This window comes from Benincasa hispida, chromosome 9 (genome assembly GCF_027475165.1).
Source record: "Benincasa hispida cultivar pf3 chromosome 9, pf3_genome.v1.1, whole genome shotgun sequence".
In the NCBI taxonomy this organism is placed as follows: domain Eukaryota; kingdom Viridiplantae; phylum Streptophyta; class Magnoliopsida; order Cucurbitales; family Cucurbitaceae; genus Benincasa; species Benincasa hispida.
The window spans coordinates 88,651,397-88,673,965 of NC_143486.1; the positions used below are offsets into that span (position 1 = coordinate 88,651,397).

Here is a 22,569-nt window from a genome sequence, read left to right on the forward strand (position 1 = left end):
TTCTTTTGAAATCTTTAAGCAATATTGTACTTCATCCATGGAAATTAGGTATTTCAAACTCATAAAAGTTTATTTTCTTATCATAAAATTCTTAATTCTTTAGATGGATTTTAGTTCTCATATAACAAGTGGACAAAGCTCATTATATTGGTGTGTTTTCAGACGTCTTCTTTACACTGAATGTATATCGATATTTCCATCGCTAACCTATCGGATCATAAGGTCGAATTATTTTTGAAAAATATATAGAAGTACCAATGCATGTTAAACTATATTATGAGTAATGTTGTAGCATTTTACCGAACATTTAACAAGAAAAAGAAACACGCAAAAAGAACACCCGGGATTGTTAATTCAATTCGGTGAATAACACCTACATCTAGAGGCAGGATATCCAAGAAAGATAGAACACTATGTCAGTTGAGCTACGCTTTTGTTGGCTACAAGAAAGATAATTTCACTAATATAAATTATAAGCAATTACAACACAGTACTTATTTGTAATGACGACATAATTATAATGACATCTGTAGAGCTTAACCACTCAACCATTCACCTAGACTCTCCCTAGTTGTGAGACTCTTTCTCGGATACTTAAGCTCCCCTAAGTAATAATATTAGTGAAGAATGTCTCAAACTCCCTTTAAAACAAAGATTCTCTATCAGCAAGACTTAAGTTCTCCTTAAGTTGTGAGACTCCTACTCACTTGTATCTTATCTTTCCTTTTCAAGCAAAGACCACTTCACTTGATTAGCTTAGGCTCCCCTTAAACTTGAGAATCTGTTCTCAAGGAGTATACTGATAAACATACAACTAGCTTGGAGTAAGTTTCCAACTTCACAACAAAACAATCTATCATGTGTTCAAAGATAGACAAAACAAACACTTGTGACAGATGATCTTCACAAGATACACGGCTCCCAAAGTCTTTCATACAAGACGGTCAACCCTAAAACCACGACTCAACATTCTTAAATAAGCTTGGCGGATATAGGAAAGAGCAACCATACCTTCCAAAAATTGTTGCACACAGAAAAGAAAAAAATCTTCTATATAATAATTTTGACCCAACAAAACTGAATGCAAAACCATCTTTAATAACATCAGCCAGACTTGAACGAATATTTCCAATACAGCACAAAGTGTAACACTTTTATTCCAAACCAAGTTCATATGAACAGGATATTTCAATTTGTCAATCCTTTTTGTTCGAGCCAAGGCAAGCAGTTTTTCCCAGATCAGAACCGGGAAACTGAACGTGTGATGGGAAACCCCTTTTGCCATTGACTCTTGAAGAAGGCAGGTGAATTAAAAAAAATGCTTTTCTTCTTCTCCCATTGAAATGTGAATTTCTGCATTTTAATTTCGTTATAGCTAGCTGCCTTTTCCCATTTCCATTTTGGTGGCATAATTTTTTTATTTTTTTATTTTTGAAGATGAATCAAGCATTGAGGATGTTATATCCAATGGTAGAAGCCTCGCCCAACTTATAGTGTAATTTTAATAAATAATATCACTAATTGAACATAACAATTTCAAGAACAGGGTTTCTAATGTAACTAGAACAGGGGAAGGAACATAGGATGCTTTGTAAAGGAATCACCTAACAAGCATGGACGTTTCAGTTTGGTTAACATATTTGTATCTGACATATGTCGGACAATTAAATACTCTACACTTGTTAGATACGTATCGGACACTTGTTAATTCAGTACATGTGTTAGATATTTATTGTACAAATTCAAAATAGAATCAGCATTTGGTAGATACGCATCAAACACTTCTTACATATACCAAGTCAACACGTGTATAACAAAAATAACAAAATTTGAGAGTCAAATACATCAAACTAATTTTTTAGGCATAGAAATGAATAAACTCATTGACTTTGAATTTTCTTCTAGTTTAAAAATGATATATGTTTAAAAAAATGTATGTTTAATAAATGTCCTTATCGTGTTCATGTCCTAAATTTTCAGAAAATGATGTGTCACCGTATCGATGTCGTATCGTATCAATATCTCGTATCCGTATTCATGCTTCTTAGAAATCACAAGAGAATGTGTCTCGAACACAGCAAAGTTCCTTCCCATATTTGGATACGACTTTTTTTAACTACAGAGAACTAGTGCGAAAGATTTTGGAAATAGTTCCTAGTTGATTAGTTCATAATAAACACATGTCACAGACATGTTTCCCTACCGTGCTTTCCTATGTATAAAAATAGGCTTCAGCTGAATTTGGTATGCTTCCTCTCATCCTTTCTTTTTCTTTTCTGGATGGTACCTACCATGTCAAGATGTCTGATTTTTCGCTCTAGTTGGGTGATTTTTGCTTTCCCTCATCAAGCTTTTAGGTCAAGATCTTTTTTCTTTTTTCAAAATTTATTTCATTTTTAGGTACATTTCGGAGAGCATTTATCTTTGTGCATCCCACTAAATTGTCTTATCATAGTTTGACATGTGGCAAATTATTCTTATTTATTTTTTGAAGTGAGTGATGAGAAAAGGAAACGTAGAACATGTACCCAAGTATTATCCTAGAAATAAGTATTATCCTAGAAATAATAACTCGTAGTGAACAATCCCACCTATCAAACAAATTACTGCAAATATCCATTTATAATCTAAACTTTTGAGGTTGTATCAATTTAAACCTTGAATTAACAATTGTATTAATTTAAATTTTTAAATTCTGGACTTTAGGGGTCGTATCAATTTAAACCTCAAATAATAATTATATCAATTTAAACCTGAATTTTCATAAGTGTATCAATTTCACCTTGAACTTTCACAAATATATTACTTAAACCCTTTATTATGTTTCATAAGTATATCCAAATAAAACATAATAGAAGGTTTAAGTTGATACAATTATAAAAGATCATGATTTAAATTGATATACTTATAAAAGTTCATAATTTAAATTGATACAATTATTAGTTTGAGATTTAAATTGATACAATCCCAAAGCATTAAATAACTCAAGCTTGTAACTTATAGAACAAATCAGCCCTTTTTTCAATATTGTGGCAATTCAAAGTTTCAAACTACACGACCTATTTGGTGATTACTTTTCTGTTCTGTTTTTTCTGTATTTTAAATAAATTTCAAATGTGTTTGGTAGCTACTTAATTTTATTTAGTTTAGAAAAATAAAAATAATCAAAATTTGTTAAGATTATATCATCAAAACTTTAAATTGTGTTCTGGACTCTTTACTCATTGAAATTACATTGATGTTTTCTAATTCATATTTGGTTTTTAAACTTTATTTTCTGTATATATAATTATGAAAGTTTAGTGAGAGATGATAGACAAATAAATATTTTTTCAAACTTTATGTTGCTTTTAGATAAATGTCTAACCTTGTTTTCTGTAAGAATTATAGAGGTTTTATATTTTAAAAAGTTTTAGTAGGTCATCTTAATCATTGTTGATTCTTTGGTTAAATTATAAATTTGATCTTTGAAAACGTTAGAATTTAGTTCTTATAGTTTATAATTAAAATCTAGTCCCTATGATTTGATAAAACATTCATAAATATGTATGAGATTCTATCAATACATAAGGACTAAATTCTAATTTTAAAAACCATAAAACTGAATTCTAACTCTTCCAAATCCTAAGATGAAATTTGTAGTCAAACCTTATTCTTTTTTAAAAAAAAAAAAAAAAATGTTTAAAAATGTTCCAATAGTTGGCAAGGAAGGGTATATTTTAGGAACCCGAACCTGATGAATTTTCTATTTAATTCTATTCCTTCATAAGCGGGATATTTCCTCATCTTCAGTGTTTCATGGGACTGGCACCTTGAAAAACATCCCAACTGGGTCAAGCAACTACGTCTTGGACAACGAGCATTCATACAACTCAACAGAAAGGAAAGAATAATTAGTGAGTCGATTTACAAGCATCATCAATTTTCGGAACCCAAACAGTTTGCCACAAAAGCCCCTACATTAACACATTTGTTCTCACGTAACCCTTCTCCTTTCTTATCACAGATGTGTGTTATCTCGCTCTTACGACGGGTGGAGCCCTGTAGTAAGCTGCAACGGTCTTGGGGAAAAACATCTGCCTTACTCCTTCAGCCTTGATAATCGGAAAGATAATGGCCGATGCACCCTGCAATAATATATAAATGCTTAGTAACCAATTCTTTTAGGCCGATCGCTAAGTTTTCTAGATCTTAATTGCATAATTTCCCTATCCAATTATAAACAGTTTGGTAAGGTTTTTTTTTCTAATTCGAAATTAGATCATCACAAAAAATTGTTCAATTAGATTTCTGGGACTCCAAACAACTAATGATCTGTTTGATTTATGGGAATAAGAGGTTGGAATAGAAAATGATATTCTTTTGTTACAAGTTTTTAACTTTAGGAAAGAAAATTTCTTATTCTAAAGTATTTCATATTTCGAGATTTTTCATAACCATCCAAGGTGACTTTTCTCCATTTTCAATGCTTTTTTTCTCTTTTCTTTTTTGTCTTTTCATTTTATTTGTTTTACTTCTTTCTTGATATTGTTTAATTTATTTAATTTTTATAAATATGTTTAAATTAAATTTATAATTGACATGTATAATTAATTTTATTAATAATAATGCTGATATAATAACTTATTCTGTTATTATGAATTAATATGAAAAACCATAATTTTTTAGAAAATATGAATAATCATGATTATATTTGCTTAAATCTCTTTTTATTAGTAATTATATTGACATCCTAAATTATTTATTAGAATTATTAATTAGTCTTAAAAAATATTAATTAATTAGCTAATAATAAAATAAGCTAATTTTTTTCAATCTTGTATACTTATACTTCTACTTTTAATCTATAATTATAGTTATTTTTTAAAATTAAAAATATTATTTGATGATTTAAAATCAATTAATTTATATCAACTTCTTTTGAATATATATATAAGGCATAACAAAAGTGAAGAAAAGAAAGAAAGAAAATATATATTTAAACTAATTATCAATATTTTTAAAAAAATTGATAACATAAGTGTAATATAAAAAATTTAATTGATAATAAATATATTAAAGAGGGTGGGTGGGTAAATTTAATTAAATTTCAATGGCTTAAAATTAATTTAATAACTTAATGTCATAAAAATAAATTAACAAATAAAAATTAATTTTGATTAATTTTATACTTTATAATTGCACAAAAAAGTATAACACATCCCATCCTATTTTCATTCCATACATGGTCAAACAGTCATTTGATCCATAGACATCTTATTTCCAAAATTATTAATGACAAATCAAAATGGATAGTATAAAATGTAATTTGATCAGAAAGGTCGATTACAATTATTTTCCTTTTACTTCTGAGAAAATGTTACTAAATACTAATAAATGTTTGCTTCACAATATTTTAGGAATTTTTCATGATTTTTCGTTTTTTTTTTTTTTTTAATACTACTTTGGTCCTATATATATATATATATATATATATATATATATATATATATATATATTTTTCAGTTTAGGAATTTTTCCTGATTCTTTCTTGAGAAGAAAAGATTTTTTTTTATTTCAATACTACTTTGGTCCTAATATTTTTTTTCAGTCTATTTTGAATATGGTAGTTTCAAAATGTTCATTTTAGTCTTTATCCTTTCAATTTTGATTCATTTTGGTTCTCTACTTTAAAAAGTATTCTATTTCGTCAATTCATTTTCATTTCATTTTTAAACCCAAAACTCTAATTTAATTAAATTGGCTTCCATAAAAATAAAATTAAATAAAAATTAATAATAATATTATTTAATATTAAAAAAAAATTGAAAAATGAAAAATGAAAAAGCAGGGTTAAAAAGCACGTACCGAAATCAATCTGGCTCCGATCCAAACGCGTTTGGGAGAAGGAAATGGGATCAGCAATCGACCAACACCGTATATTGCCACCGCAAAGAAATGGAGAACCAAGCTCAAGGGGCGAGGGTTCAACCCAGAGAGTAACGAAACTGGTCCATTCGAGAAGACTCCACCAAGGCTTAAATAATCGAAGCAAGCCTGACGCATTTCCTTTCTAGCCTGATCTGGTGATGCACAAAAGACCTTGTATAGGGCACCTGCCAACGTGTTTATTGTCGAAGCCACTGGCTGCAATTACACAAATCAAACAAATTCATCGTGTATAGTTTCGTGTGTTTGAGATTGCTATGGCTACCTTTCTTTTAAGTACCTTTTGAAGTATTAGATTACAGGAGATTGTAGTTTTGATATCCGTGAATGTCGGTCGTACTAGTTTCTAATTTATGCTCATTTCTTATACAAACATCTATTTGGTTGTACTACCCTTGGTTGTCAAGATAATTCATAGGATATCAAATTCCAAACAAGTAACAACCATAATTGAACTCGATCTAACTACTCTTTATGACTTGTACAACCATTGGTTATCTAGAAATAATTTCAAAGTGATTAAATGAAAAACTTCCAAGTATGTAATAAGAAAAATATACATATTTGTTATATGTAGAATCACTTTTGAAAACGTTGGTAAAATCAACCTATGAATGACCGTAAAAGTTTTTCATTAAATGTACTTTCCTAACAAAAGTGGCCAAATGCATATTTAAAAGCCTTTTTCCAAAAAGTATGTTTTAAAAAAAATGTTTGAACTAGAAGGTAAGCCTGGGGGATTACCATATTTATATCCAAGAAAAAGGAGACAAAAAAGCAGATAAAACTGAATACCTACCTTACGTAAAGTGTAGAATGCTTCAAGATACTTGCAGAGAGTGGGCGCATCATTCAGATCACGCAGAGGCTTGAGAAGATCTCTAAGAACAACAATGTCAGACAATGCAACGGTCATTCCTCCGCCAGTTAGAGGGTGACGCATATTGAATGCATCGCCCATCAATAGGGCTCCGGGGGTAGGATATGGATCTGCTGGCATACTTCTATTTGGCATTGTTCTGATGTTGCCCTTATCAATAGCAGCTATGAAAGAATCATAAAGTTGAGGAGGAATCTGTGTATGAAAAACTTATACGGTCATTAAGTAGGTACGAAGTTAATCAAATTGAAATAGATGGGTGAAGAAAAATCACAGATGAGATTGTGGGAAAAGAATAGAGAGTATATTCGCACCTGAGGAGCAACAACATTCTTCAAATAATTAGCCATTTCACCGTTTGAAATGGAGGGAACTTTCTGACCAGGCACATCCACCAGACAACGGATCTCTGTACTGCTAATGGGATAGAACAAAATGGGAGAGGGATCTGCTAGGATCACATGTCCATGATTTGCATAAGGAAGGTCACAATTCTCAAGTATGAGGCCAACAAAACAAGAGGGAACATCAACCTGGAAAAGATTCAAGTATTTGAAATCTTCTCAGCATATGGAAGAATATCTTAGTTCTTAACATGAATAAAACTAACTTGAGCGTAAAACTATTGGCAGTGAGTGAGTTGGATAAATATAATCTTCTCAGCAGAACGAGTATCTTCCGATATCAAGAATTGAAAGTTGTTCGCACCTTAGGGTTGCAAAGAGAACGTCGCAAATTTGAAAAACACCCATCACAAACAATAGTCAAAGGTGCATAAGCTGTCATCTCTTGGCCAGACTTGTTTTTGTATTGCACACCTTTAATTGTACCATTTTCCTCGAGCAGAGATGTGACCGTTCCCTGCTCCAAGCGCACTCTAGAAAAGTAGACGAATAAATTAGGAAAGGAGAATAAAATAACTCCTAGAATACTTGATAAAAAAAGACATTAGTATAATTATCAACTCATTTAAATCTCAACTCTCAACAATGGATGTACACACGAGCCTGTCTTATTACAAAATGATTCCCTAACATGACTGAATCCCAGGCATCTATATCACAACTCCAGCATTAAAGCATCTCTTGTTCAGAACCAAACACTATATAAGCCTCGTCTGTCAAATCCGGAGAAAAAGCATGGGCATGGCGCAACATGACAAAAAATATGAATGTTTTTAAAGTTTCATTGCATATTGCATTACAGTAGGAATTACAATTAAATACGACGAAGATAATAATAAATGCAACGCAGGAGGATAAGCACAAGCATCAGTAGCTCTAGATACACTACAAAAACAACAATGATAAAACAGATAAAAGGGAATTACTTGGGTAGGGATGCGGCCTTCTCGCGCATCCTTTGAATGAAGCGTCCATTGTGAAAGCTCCTCCCAGACACATCCGAGTGAAATTTTTCCAAGGGGTAGGAGAGTCTAGTATCCTTTCCATCCTTAAAAAGAGCATAACCATACACTCGTTGGGCATCAATATCATCCACACAATCTGCATAAACAACAGTATATCAACAACCAATTCTAGTTTTCTCAAAGGCTCAGAAGAAAACCCTCGCCAAGAAACAACCATTGGGTATTTATGAAATAAACCAACCTTCAAGTCCCAACTCTGTTAACTTAAGATAGCCTCCCGGTTGTAATAATTCACCAACAATTCTGTCCGGTTCTGTCAAGTCTCTTTCAATCACATGTACCCGACGACCATCCTGTATTTCAAAAATCATTCAGCATAAATAAAATGACTAAATGATTTGCTCATTCATTCTTCAAAAATTTCCAGAAAATACAGATGCTAACAGATCAACTATCAGCAAAGACTAAGGAGTGCCAAAAATAAAATCCAGCTGCTAGAGTGTACAACTACAAGAACGAATGTTAATTGGGAATGACGCGATAGAATTTTGTTTTCATGCAGGCACCAGATACATGAACATGTTTTTTGTCATATATATTTTCGTGACAGCTGGCCAACCAAAAAGTGGTACGACAAATGGCCAACTGTCAATTTTGGCACGACGATAAACTAGACTGTTTGCAGATAACAAGGCCATTTTCCTTTACTCTTGGCCTTGTTTTCCTTTAACCTCCACAATTGACAGCAAAATATTTTGTATTAATGAAAATCTTTGAGTTATCTCAAGACGTGCATAGGGCTCTGTATTTATAAGAAATGTTTTTGGAATGAAACGCTTTTCTTCCCATCACTTACTCAAAAGTTCCACCTCTTTTAAACTTCAAAATACATAGACGTTCGAGAATTTGATTTCATTTCACCACGAATCAAGAAGTATTTGAGAAATCTGAAACAAAATTAAAAATCAACAAACAAACATGTACACGATGAGGCATTTCTATCAAAAGTGCTAACAAAAGGTGTTTCGTTCGAGAAGAAAATTTACTGTCCGGGAATCAAGCAAGCGAACTTTAGAAACTGGCTATGCGCAACCTCCGGATTAAAAGATAACGCCTCTCAGAAACATATCACTCTTAATAATTCTGAAATGCTTATCCGCGGAGTACAAACTCTAGATCATAAATGAAATAACAAAATAACTTTCTATTGAGAATATTTGATCTTCGGTACAAATAGATTTGAATTAGATTTCCACATAGTTCCAGTGCATGATTCGGAATCTGGTTGAGTTTCGAAAGAAATAATCAAATCAAAGTACATTTATTATGTAATTTCATACGCAATAAGAGAGCATAAAATGGATACACTTACTTAACAACGTACCGCCCTAGCTTCCTTTACGAACGACAATGGCTAATTATAAGTTATAACGCGGAAATGTCATCTAGAAAGAGAATCTGAGTGCCAATTGAACATAGAACACACAATACATAAGCAAATCATGACGGAATTTAGTTTCTAAAATTTTAAATCACTCGAATGCGATTTTCCACATTAACATTTCTCAAGTGAAACAATCAGAAATGTCCAACCGTTCAACACGCAAAATTTCAACAAGAGAGAGCGCTTTGTTTGAGAATAACGTAGAGGACAAAAATCATAATTATAAGATTACCTTGGCGAGAGTATAGGCAAGAGCGGATCCGGCGACTCCGGCTCCGACAATGATAATGTCGCCGTCGCTGTTACTCGATTTGCATTCTCCATTCGTGATGGCGATATTCTTTAGGCTCTCACGCCTCCGTTCATTCGAAACTCCGCAGTTTTTCTTGATGAAGAAGAAATATAGAGCCGCGGCTCCGAGAACTGAGGCCAAGATCCAGCCTAACGCGCACTGATTCACCATTTTTTCCGAGTACAGAAGCAGTGATCTCACAGAGACCGCCAATGCGACGACGACAACGACGATAACTCTCCCTCCTGTGGCCTCCGAGTTTCCTCCCTCTCTCTCTTCTCTCTCTCTCTTCGTCTATTGAATACAAAACCCCTCTGCGCGTATCTCTCTCCGCTGGCAAAACTTTACGCCAACGACCAAGTTGCTTAACGGAACCCCATAAACTCACCAGGAAAGTGGACCCTCTTTATAGGCATCTAAAAGAAAAAGAAATATATATAGCATTAATATTCACGGGCCACGGGGCTTTATAAAATTAAAATAATATGTGTCTTCAGTATTAACCTGCACGATTTGACGCTAACGTGCGCCGCTCTGCCAGCACTATGACACCTAATTTCCTAATATATCCCTTTCCAATTTCATCTCTCTAAAAGTCATTTTTTTCAAATGTATTGAATTGCAATAAATTTAAGAGGACCTCTTAGCCCAAGTTCGGACAGTCAAAATACAAACATATCCAAAGAAAATACTTTACATTTCCACGAATTCTTATTTATTTTTAGAAAATTAAATTTCATGTTTGAACAAATAAAGTATTGTCCAAATAAGCTTAAATATTCTCTCCATCAAAGGTTTGATTCGTCCCTATAAATATTGTTCTAAATTTTTTTTCTCATAAATTCCTCAATTTAAAAGTATTTAATAAGTTATTTATAAGAAAATTATTTCAATGGTAAAATTGTTTAAAATATTTATAAGATATATCGTCGGGATTATATATTTAACCATCAAAATTAGTTTTTTTATTCTTTATTTAAATATGTTTTTCTTTTTTTCCGAATGTCATATTTGTTTGAATTTTACAAACATCATTCAAATTAATATAAAAATTTAATGCTACATCCCTTAACAAGAACTCAACATCCATAGTGTAGAAGAGATGTACAAGTGTGAGTTGACACATGAATATCTATGTTGTATTGTTCCGTTGAAAAATGAAGCCTACACTTTCGAGAAATGTTTTAATCATTAAATAATATTGAAAAGTATAACCTATCACTTTCCGAAAATTTTATTGATGTCCAGACGTTTTAATCAATTTTTTTCTTCAATGTCTTGTGTGCTTTTATTATTTCTTATTCATTCTTTGTGTTGATTTGATAGGATACGCTTAATTTTGGTTGAAATTTTACTTTAATCAAAATTAAATTTGGTAGAATACTTTTTGCGATTACATTTTATCAACTATATGATAGGTTGTGTGGACTAGTTCGACTGTGGGATCGTTGACTTTATCATGTGACGTTGTTTGGTATGTGATAAGATGTAAAGGAAAAGTTGGTCGGATATTGCGAGACCATGTGGGTGCACTCATTGGGTGGGAGCATTGTGACAGGTGCTTTTGATGTGTTATCTGCTAAGAAAATCCTATCTATGGGGAGGCAATGTCCGATCTAATTTTGTCACATTCTAGACTTTCAAAATGTGTGGTGACAAATGGATTGGCTTATTGGACAACAAATGAGTATCGATCTCATTATTAGTGGAAAATTTTTTCTACTTGCTTTGTTATTTAGTTGAGGCAGATTTGGCCTCTAACATATAATGGTCTAGTAGACAGTCCTTAAAAAGATAATTACAAAAATAATTATAACTTAAATGTATATGTGTTAATTAGCTACTGATTTTTTTTTTTTTTGACCAACCATGGCTAGATTGAAAGATTGAATCCTATTTTTTAGATATTAATAGCTCAATTTGATTGATAATTAGTCAACTTTAAACAGTCTTATAAAAGATTAAATTGGAGGGTTATTCTATATGATAGAATAACATTGAGAAAAACATAATCTATATTATTATATTATATGTCCTAAAACTTGTCGTTTGTGAAATTAAACATATTTTATTTGTAATAAAATGTTATTAAAGTTTTGTTCAATAAAATTATTATTGAATATGTAAATTGCACTAAATCCAATAAACTAAAATAGCTATTATATGAATACTTGGACTTGATGTGGAGATATATGGATGGATCAAGTTCAAGTAGATAGCCAAAACGGTCTATAATATATGAATAAAGTTAGGTACCTTATTCTGGTAACACTATTGGATGTGCCCACTTTGTATTTAGTACAAATGACGTGATCCTGAATCATTCATATAGAGACATGCGAGTGATGGGCATCCTATGCAATGAGTTTGCATAAGACCGGACCAAGAAACAAGTCACTCTTACTTTATAACGTTGTTTACTTTTCATGACTGACTATTTTAAAGCGATAACCTAGTTAACTCGACCTTAATCCTGAGCTAACTATGAACTCCTGTTTATTCGGGATTATCCTTAGATTTGAATAGGTTAGGGTTGGCTCAACAGCGTCGGCTCAATAAGCTTTTCATTTCAGAGGTAAAACCGGATAGATAGCTGGGGATATAGGGTGCAAGATAGAATTCACCCCTACCTGCTTTTAGAGATAGTAAAGAGGTTTTTCTCTTAAGTATTGATTCTAGGTCTTGAGGAAGAGACCCCACCCTCTCACTGGCTCAAGAGGGACTCGGTTTAATGATTGGATCACGAACCAATTGTTCATTATAGGATCAATGGGACTTAAGAAACAAGATATAATCTCGGAGGTAAAACAGTATTTGACCTAGCCGTTATTACGAACAATCTATGAAGGGTAAACTTACCGGTTAAATCAAGTGGACAGAAATATATCTACAGTGAGAAAAATGCAATTATTGGCCATTAGTGGAGTGACTCGGTGGTTAACGAATGCTGATTAATTCGGTTTAAAGAGTTTAGCCAATTAATCTCAGATTGTTGGAGCTCATGATCTATAGGTCCATTAGGTTCCCCTACTAACTCACAAACGGATTAAACCTTAGAATAGAGTGATGAGTAAATTTGAAACGTTCAAATCCGAATTAAGGGTATTAGTAATTATATATGATATAATTACACGTTTAGTTATCGAATTAAATGAAATTAAAGAATGGAATAATATTTAAATTTGATTTAAATATTAATTACATAAATAAAAATTCATAATTGTGGAATTAGTATTTTATTAATTTAATATCGGATATTAAATTATTTTAATTAATTAAAATTTGTAATTAAATAAATAAATTTTATTTAAAATTAATTAGTTGAATTAATTAGAAATTTAAAATTTTATGGAAATTCAAAATCAATTTTATTTTAATTGGTTTTTGGAAAATCAATTAAAATAGTGATTAATTGATTTTTTAATAAAATGACCATCAAGTCACAGTTCCACCAACTTCTCTAAGTAGAAGTTGTCAAAATGTTATGCAATATAATTGCGTGAAGAATTTGTACAAAGTAAAGTTTTTTCCGACTAAGAAAAGGCCATGCACTGAAATTTTTGGGTTGGCTTGCTGGAGAAAAGTTTTTCATCTCTCTCAACCTAAAAATTCTAGAAAATTCTCTAAAATTTTCCAAGATTCAAGTTCATTTTGAGTTCCACCACCTAATCTAAGGTCCTAAAAAATAGCAGGGAAGATCAAGTGATGGTCTACAATGATTATTGAGAAGATTCAAACTAATTCCGTGGATTGAAGAAGTTCTTCGAAGGTAACCTCTCAAAACCCTCTTATTTCTTATGAACATGATTGCTTAGATGCTAAAATTAATGAATTAGAGTGCTTAATAACCCGATTTATTTCGTTGATTGCATGCTAACTTCATCATATATAATATACAATAGCAGATATTAATATAACTCAGTTTTACTAATAATTAGTCGACTTTAAACCATATCGTCCTATAAAAGACTATATTGGAGGGTTATTCTATATGAAGGGACAACATTGAGAATAACGTTCTATGGAATATAAAATATGCATTTTTAAAACTAATTAATAATTATAAGTTTAAAATCACTTTTATTTTGATTTACCAACTAGATGTAATTCTTTTGTCCCCTCTATTGAGTGTTGATGATCTTTAAAATCTAAAAGAATTTAATAGGTATTTAAATTTAATTCTTGTGTCAAGTAAATTCTTAGCCTATTAGATATGTGCATATATTTTTAATTAACATATCTACGGATTTTGTATTAAATTGATGATGAATTCTTTTAAAAAATGTCACCTATCAAATATAAACAAAATTTTGAAATCTCCTAATAGACACCTTTCACTTGTAAAGATCTATTAGAGGCAAAATTCAAACTAGTTTCACACCCTTTTTTTTTAATGTCTCGAGCCCATGATAATAACAATTCAATATCATAAGAAAATATTAATAATAAACTCATGTATGAAAAGATGTGAGTCAGCTAGTCAGGTCATTTCATGATATTTTTTAGTTGGTTGCATTTGAAAAGAAATATATATTTAGGAAACAACCAATTGCACCAACAACAACTAATGTCCTTACTGACAAGTATAACAAGCCTTTCAAGAAGAACCCTCATCTAGACTAGGGCACCCTTGTCCCATGCATCTCCCATCTAGCAATGCCATCAGCAACCTCAAAAATAGATGTTTGATTCTCTCTCTATATTGTAAAAAAAATAGTAATTGGATTTTATTGATATTTAGATTGGTGGATACTATTTTCAACCTAAGTCTATAATAAATGAAAGGGAAAAGGGTTGTTAATTATTTGAAAAATATATTATAAGATAATATAATCTCAACACATATCGATGCCAGTTGAGCTATGGGTGGGTTTATTAAAGAGTCGGTTGGCACGTGCCCCCTCGATTGATGATATATATATATAGTGTTTATTTCAATATATTATAAATATGTATCGTTTAAGACTTAAAATCTATCTCTTGTTAAGTGGTTAGGGCATGAAAACTCTTTCCCCAATCCTTAAATCTAGGGGTGCATAGCAGTCGGTTGGAGTCGATTTTTTTTTACCAAACCGACTATGGTTGGTTTAGTAAATGTTCAAATCAACCTCGACTATCAAGGACTTCAACCTCCTATTGGTTGGTTTTGGTCGGTTTTATTCTTTAATAACTTTTTTAAAAATTGTGGGTTTAGATTTTTCCCAAACTGATATCGATCGAGTTTATTCTCTTCTTTGACCGATCATCTTTGACTCGGTCGGTCAATTTGATTTTCTTTTTCTATCATGCTCACCATACGTAAATCAATTCATAACTGGTGCATTTCTCTTATATATATAATATATTTTATTAGACAAAAATCGAGAATTCATTACCCCGTAGCATCAAGACAAGCAACTTTTTTTCAACTAATTACACGTACATTCACTGTGTGTAGTAAAAACATGAATTTAGCGTTTTTCTTACCAATTATCTTTGTAGAAAATTGTGATCCAACAATTCAAACAAAAAATTAATTAATTTTTTTCTATTGAAAAAAGTAATATTTACTCATTGAAACATTCAACCTTTGATTCTCACCACAGTAGCACATGGCCGGCTCCCGAGCAACGAGCGAACGAGTCGTCTTAGCAATAAAATAATTACAAATTTACGATAACGTGGTTTGCAAAAAAATTTAAATTATTATTTTTTAATATTTCTTAAGTTTCTCGTGTTTTTATTATTTTATTTAATTTCAATAAACATTCTATTTAGTTGGTCACGATGTCGACCAAACCAGTCATCACTATCAAGAAAAAACGCCTATGCCGTGCCGTCTTTTAAACTATTGATTTCCGAGCTACCATATAGGAATGTTTAAATAATTTGACAATCTGAATCATTTGGACTATCTAACTCAAAATATAAAGGTTAGGTTGAGTTAAACTTTTTCTATTTTTATTGGATTGGATTGGGTCGTGGGTTGACTAAAAAAAATTGGGTTGACCTAACCCAATTCGAATTATATATATATTAATAATATATATTTCTCGTTTAAAGTTTGATTACTTTATATTGATTAATTTGTGAATTTTTAATATCTTTTTAAAAAATTGTTATGATCTTTGTCTTTGTTGAGAGTTTGCAATAAATATCATAAATATTTGGTATTTAGTATTTGAACTTTATGAGATTTTAGTTATTAATCATGTGTTGTGTATAAATTTACATTTTTTTTTTTAAAGTTAGTTGGGTTGAAGACTTTATTGGATTTATTTGGATTGTCAATCCAACCAACTCGAATTTTCGGATTGATTCTAAAAACACCATCAATCCAACTCAATTCATGTGCACCCCTACTAACATCTACGAAAGGAGAGAGGTACAAATTGCACACATGTTGGAAAGCAACGTTTCGCATTTAAAGGAAACTGTGATAAAGAACATTTAAATGAAACGAGGAATTGTCATTCACAATTGCTGAAATTCCAACAAAAAGGCATTTATATCTTCACAATTATTAATTAATTGATGAAGGGCGCGATGGAAAATTCTCACAACTTTTTTCCTTTGGATGATTGTTAGAATTGTACGGATGAAGTTGAAAACAACCAAACATAATATCATATATATATATATATATATATATATATATATATATATATATATATATTGTTCAAGAATTCAAAATAATCAAAAGATCTTACACTCTTTATAAAATAGATGAACTACTTCTTTTATTACCAATTAATATTAAGATGAAATCTTGTACCATTAAAAAATAGTATCAAAATCCATAAAACTCAAACGAGTATTCGGTCTAATAAAAAAATAGAGGCATTGGATACAATTTAAGTGCTTGATTACTTTCTTTGTGAGTGGTTAATATGAATCCTTACCTTTTTTATATCAATACTAATTCAAAATACAATACAAATATAGTGTATCAATAATATATCATCATTCGTTCGAAAGGCAATACTAAGTATTACATTAGTGCAACAATAGTTTATCAGCACCCATACAAAATTCATTAAAATTTTGTGGGTTGGCAATAGAAATAACAAATATTAAAGTTTCATATGGAAAAATGACAAAAAGGTTTTTAAATTGTAAAAGTAGCAAAATGAATTTAAATAATAGAAAATACTAATTAGTAAAAGACGAAACTACCCAAAGACTAACAAATTGTGTACAAATAGACATTAATACTTCAAAAACAACCCGAAACCCGCAAATACACTCTATTTAAATATTGTTGAAGCAAAAGAAATTATAAACTCAACCAAAAGCTAAAAAACAAATAACATGACCAAAATCTTAAAAAGGGTTCCAAAATCCCAAAGCCAACCAATGTGGTCCTCACGGACAATTAATTGGCGACGGCTACTTCGATGGGCGACCACCGTGGAGTGCTTGCAGTACGATGGTCACAGGTGGTGGCATGTGGCTGCTAAGAACTAGTTGGTGATGAGCAAACGAAGACTTGATAGTCATGCAAGCCGAAATATAGTAGAGAGGGTGATGATGAGAGAAGAAAGAATGGGAGGTTCTAAAGGAGGTGACCTAAGATGCAACTGTAGCGAAGAAGATGTGCTACACTACTACAAATTTAGCCTTTATTGATAGGCAAAAAATGTAAAAAAATATCTACGTTGATGCCAAAAAGCGTCAAGAAATCCAACATAAAAAAAAGTCTGACCATCAATTGGTTCTGGTGATGGCTAAAAAATGTCACCAAAAATCTTTTCTTGATGTTCTTTACCATCAAGAAAGGATACTTTTAACGTTTTTTATCCATTAACTATATGGAAAAACTGTCAAGAAAAATATTTTTGTTGATACTTTTTGAACGTCAAAGTAAGATAATATTGACATTTTTTGTCCATCAACTATTTTTTCAAAATGTGAAGAAAACCTTTTCTATTGACCTTTTTTTTGCATGTCAAGAAAACTATTTTATCATCTATCAACATATATTTTTATTAACGGTTTTTGAATGTCAACTATACACTTTTGTTGACTTTTTTTAGTCATCAACTATACCAATTTGAAAAAAAAAATGGGGTCATTGGAACCCCTCATATATGTAATCTGTAATCGACCTCAAACAAACTTTTACCATGAAATTTGCATTTACACCAAAAAAAAATAACTCATAATATCTAACCTATACTTTGCAAAATACATCAAATCACTTATATAAAGTTTGTAGCACAATTACAAACCAACAATAACACCACTAATAGAGTTTGTTCCTCAACCTATAATTTACATAACTAACAAATATCTCAAATCACTTAAAAAATTGCTAGCACACCTGCAAACCAACAACACCACCACTAACAAAATGAAATCGGTTTCACCAAGTGAAAAGGGCTCCATTGCAATAATCACTGAAAAATGACATACGCCAATTCCTTTCACCTGCAAATGTTGCAATAAATTTACTTACTAAATCATCTAGTAAAAAAACTATAAGGAGTTTAATCACATGCATTAAGCAAGAACGGTGAGAAAATGATGCAAACGTCAGGTGGCACAGTCATTCAGCCGTCACTGTAAAACAATAATATCACAATGGGTTGTTTCAACTACTAGCTTCAAAAATGCAACTAAGATTTGAAACAATAAACAAGGAAGAAAAAAGGCTTTCATCATCATTAAGTTTCATTTGAACTTTGCATAGTTGGGAAATTTGAAAGTTTACTGTCTAAGAAGATCCCAAAATCTGCAAAATAGATAATGGAGAGAAGCAAAAAAATATTCACCAACTTCACCATATATGATTTAAAAAAAAAAAAAAAAAAAAAATCTAATAGCACTTTGGTAATACCAAGTCAACGTAAATAAATAAATCAACTTCCATGACTATTAATTTGAAACTATGACCATCATAATTACATGATAGTCATAACGCTCCAACACTTTATCAAATCAAATACTTTAGAATAAATAAGAGTTTTAAGAAGAATAATACTCACTTAACTTTTCAAAGCGCTTCCCAACTCCTGTCAAACATCAATTGACATTAGTCATTAAGAGTTCTAAAGCTAAATGCCAGTAATACATTTAATACTGTAAGGAGAGATACTAGTGCAGGGATTAAAGCCCTAGCGCAACGGAAAATATCAGAACATTTTCTCGAAATTGATTTAGAAAATGAAATACCAATACACTGGAAAATACAAAATATCACAAAGATTTAACAATTAAACCTACTAATAAAAGCCTTAGGTTAAGCAAGCTTAAAATTAAATCCTACAGAGAAAGGGAAACAAAAACTAACTTTCATTTGACGACTTAGACAAAATGACTAATTCTCCTTTGGGATTTCTTGAACATTACCAATAGGCTACCTTCCTATTCTTTGAGAACTTTCGGTATAGGTTTTGCGGGAACCAAAATGAATAATGAGAGGCCAAGGAGAATTTTTGGAGAGAAATTTATTCACAGAATGTTTATGTGTATCGAATTGCAATCATCCACGTTCTTTACTTTTTGCATGTTTTAAATCAAAGGAGAGAGAGAAACATGGGAGCTATCTCACGTTTTTGTTAAACTCCTTACTGGGAGTTAAAATTTGATTTTAATAAATCAAATAAATTTAATTTAGTCAATTATTTTAATAATTAATTAAATCTTATTTAATTAATGATTTCATTTAAATCATATTTAAATGAAACATCTCTCACATAACCTATAACTTTAATTCAATTAATTTAATTAAAATAAGCTAATAGTTAATTAATTCTCCAATTAACTAATTACCAAATTAAATATCAAATATTTACTTTAGTCTATACTTTAATCATATTCAGTTGTATTTTTCTCATAACCTATAGTTTTAATCTGCATCTAATACATAATAATTTTAACCTATAGTTTTAGTATGAATCCAATTCATATTAAATTGATATTTGAACTCCTTCAAATATTTAATTATCTCATATATTAATTTTGAATCATATCTAAAATTGAATTTATGTTATATAAAGTTTAATTAAAATATAAATTTTATCTTATAATGTATCATTATACATTATGCTATTTCCCTAAGAGAATTTGAAGATTTCAAACTCTATTCAAGAAATAATTATCTTTATTCCCTTTACGAGCTAGGAAAAGGATCTCATGGACCTACAGATCAGAAGCTCCAACGATATGAGATTAATTGACGAAACTCATTAACCACATTATTCAATATTTGTTAAATGTGGGTACACTCCACTAAAGGTTCATAGCTGTACTCTTCTCACTATAGATATATTTCTATGTCCATAGATACAGACCAATGACAGCAAGTTAGTCTTTCATGAGTGTTCGTAATACCAGTAAGGTTAAATTACCGTTTTATCCCTAGGTTACCTCTATATCTGTAAGTACCAATGCTCCTCTAATAAACAACCTGTTTATGGTCCAACCATTAAAAAAAAACCTCTCTCGGGCCAATGAGAGGATGTGACCATTTGTTCAAGTCTCAGAGATACCACTTAAAAGAACACTCATCTACTTACCCTAAAGTCGGGAAAGAACAAAATTCATCTTGTATTATTATGTTCCTAGCTCCCACTCGGTCTTGTCCCCAAATGATAGGCTTATTGAGTCGAGAACTAATCAATCTCACCCATACAAATCAAAAGACAATCCCTCGTGAACAGGAGTTCATAATAGACGTAGGATTAAGACTAAGTTGCCTAGGTCATCCTCGAAATAGAAACCTAACTAGACAACGGGGATACATCTAGTGGTTACTATTTTGCAGTCCAGTCTTATGCAAACTCATTGCATAGGATACTCTCATTCACATGTCAACTACACAAACGTGTTGGATCATTGTGTTTGTGTCAAATACAAAGTGGGTCGTATCCATAGTGTCGTCAAGATAAGGTACCCAACCTTATCCCTATACTATAGACCTTTCAGGATATATTAAACAATTATATGATAATTGTGGTTGGTTATTTTCTCCATTAACCATGAAGGTGGGAGGTTATTTTCAATTTTGAATAACTGAAGGATAAAATGAGAAATGTTTTCATTTTTTTGATTGAGCGCTTAATTAGTGAATCACTAATCGTTTTGCTCATGAGAGACTACATGATAGCCCTCTAGCGAGAGACTAAACGATCGTGTAAAGCAAAAGGCTAAATGACAGCGAGAGATTTACTAAACGATCGTGTAAACGATCTAACGGGATTTACTAAGAGATTGTTTTCTAGCGAGATTTACTAAGCGATCATGTAAGTGATTGAGTGAGAGACTAAGCGATCGACTAGACGATTCTCACGATAGCGAGATTTATTAAACTATCAAGCATTCTCAGTCTATGCGATAGACAAAACATTTCTCCCACTTGCTTGATCGTGTAGTTCGATCATTTTCTTCCTCCTTCCCTCTACCAAATTCACACAGAGAGAATACCAAGGTTTTCAAATGGTAGTGTCTAATGGTGCTTGTTCAAAGAGCAGGTTGTTTGTGATCTGAACGACAGTGAGAGATTGGCTAGACAATTGTAGTGACAGCAAGAGATTGTTGTTCGATTGCTCACGAGAGTGAGAGGTTTGGCTGGACAGCAAGAGCAAGAGAATTCCAGAAGAAAAGTTCTTCAAAGGTATGTCTCTCATTCCTTTTGTTTTTTTTATTAAGAAAGCATGCTATAATTTTGTATAAGATGCATAAATGTTCTGTATGTTTATGAATGTCTTTATTCTTTCACAATGGAATTGGAAAGATCTTGCTTCCGCTCATGGAGATCTCTATTTAGATTTCCTTCAATTGGTATCAGAGCTAGATTCTGATATTCCAAATCCATTGTTGTATAGAATTGCATTTACTTTCATGGTGGGTGTTAAGCATGTCTACATTTTGTTTAAGTGTTAAATGTATTTATGGATATGGATTAATGGAGCTTCTGGGATGATTGCCTCTGGTTATTAATTTATTTTACATATTCAAAGTTAATTGTAAGGGCTCCCGTATTTTTTGACATATTAACTTGCTATCGAGTCTGTAATTCAAAATGTTTGAGTCTGTTCGAGTCACTCGTGATGAAGTTTCAAGGCATGGAGATGCATTTTACTTCGAGGAAGAAGAAAACCAAGAGTTGGTCAGATCATGTAAACGATGGGGATAAACGATCGTTGAGTATGGGATACTCATTGCATGATACGTGCGCACACTAAACGATCGTGTAGGCCAGCATGCTTCATCGCATAGTCACTGGTTACATGATCGCTCGGTAAGTGTTACTTAACGCTTGCTCTTCGATCATCTAGACGATCATGCTTTATAGCATAGTAGTCGTCTATACAATCGTTTAGACTATAAGAGTGTAATATCATGTAACGAAAGTAACAAGGATCAATAAGCATTCGAATTCACTAATTTTGGCAGAAACTAAAGCATGCTCATCTAAATAACAGGGTTTTGGATCATACCTTTGTAGAACTCTTCAAGATCTTGATCAATCAGTAGCAGTCTTCTCCAAAGATCACCATGAACCACCTCAAGATCTTTCCCACTATCCTCTTGGAGCTTTAGATCAAGTTGTGGGACTCAAGAACAGCCTGAAGCAATGTAAAACACAAGGAGAAGCTCATATCACTCAGTTTTGAAGAACTCTTCTTCAGCCAAAATTTTCTCTCAAATGCATGCCTCCAAATCACTCCATT

General features: G+C 31.6%; 1 protein-coding gene across 1 annotated transcript; it reads right to left on the reverse strand.

Moving 5' to 3' along the window:
* Positions 1-3,734: 3,734 nt before the first annotated feature.
* On the reverse strand, positions 3,735-10,361 carry LOC120087280 (squalene monooxygenase SE1-like). Its single transcript, XM_039044227.2, has 8 exons — positions 9,854-10,361; positions 8,419-8,530; positions 8,139-8,313; positions 7,517-7,685; positions 7,123-7,341; positions 6,728-7,003; positions 5,848-6,126; positions 3,735-4,127 (listed from the first exon to the last, which is right to left on the reverse strand). Exons 1-8 carry the CDS (start codon positions 10,082-10,084, stop codon positions 4,014-4,016), a joined length of 1,575 nt encoding a protein of 524 aa, XP_038900155.1. The 5' UTR covers positions 10,085-10,361; the 3' UTR covers positions 3,735-4,013.
* Between the last annotated feature and the right edge of the window lie 12,208 nt (positions 10,362-22,569).

What these genes read in the sequence shown, in the direction of transcription:
- LOC120087280 (XM_039044227.2), bottom strand. Translation starts at nt 10,084, where the DNA reads ATGGTGAATCAGTGCGCGTTAGGCTGGATCTTGGCCTCAGTTCTCGGA. An exon ending in AGAATGTTGTTGCTCCTCAG is followed by an intron (nt 7,004 to 7,122) that starts GTGCGAATATAC and finishes TTTCATACACAG; the next exon opens with ATTCCTCCTCAACTTTATGA. An exon ending in CATTCTACACTTTACGTAAG is followed by an intron (nt 6,127 to 6,727) that starts GTAGGTATTCAG and finishes GTGTAATTGCAG; the next exon opens with CCAGTGGCTTCGACAATAAA.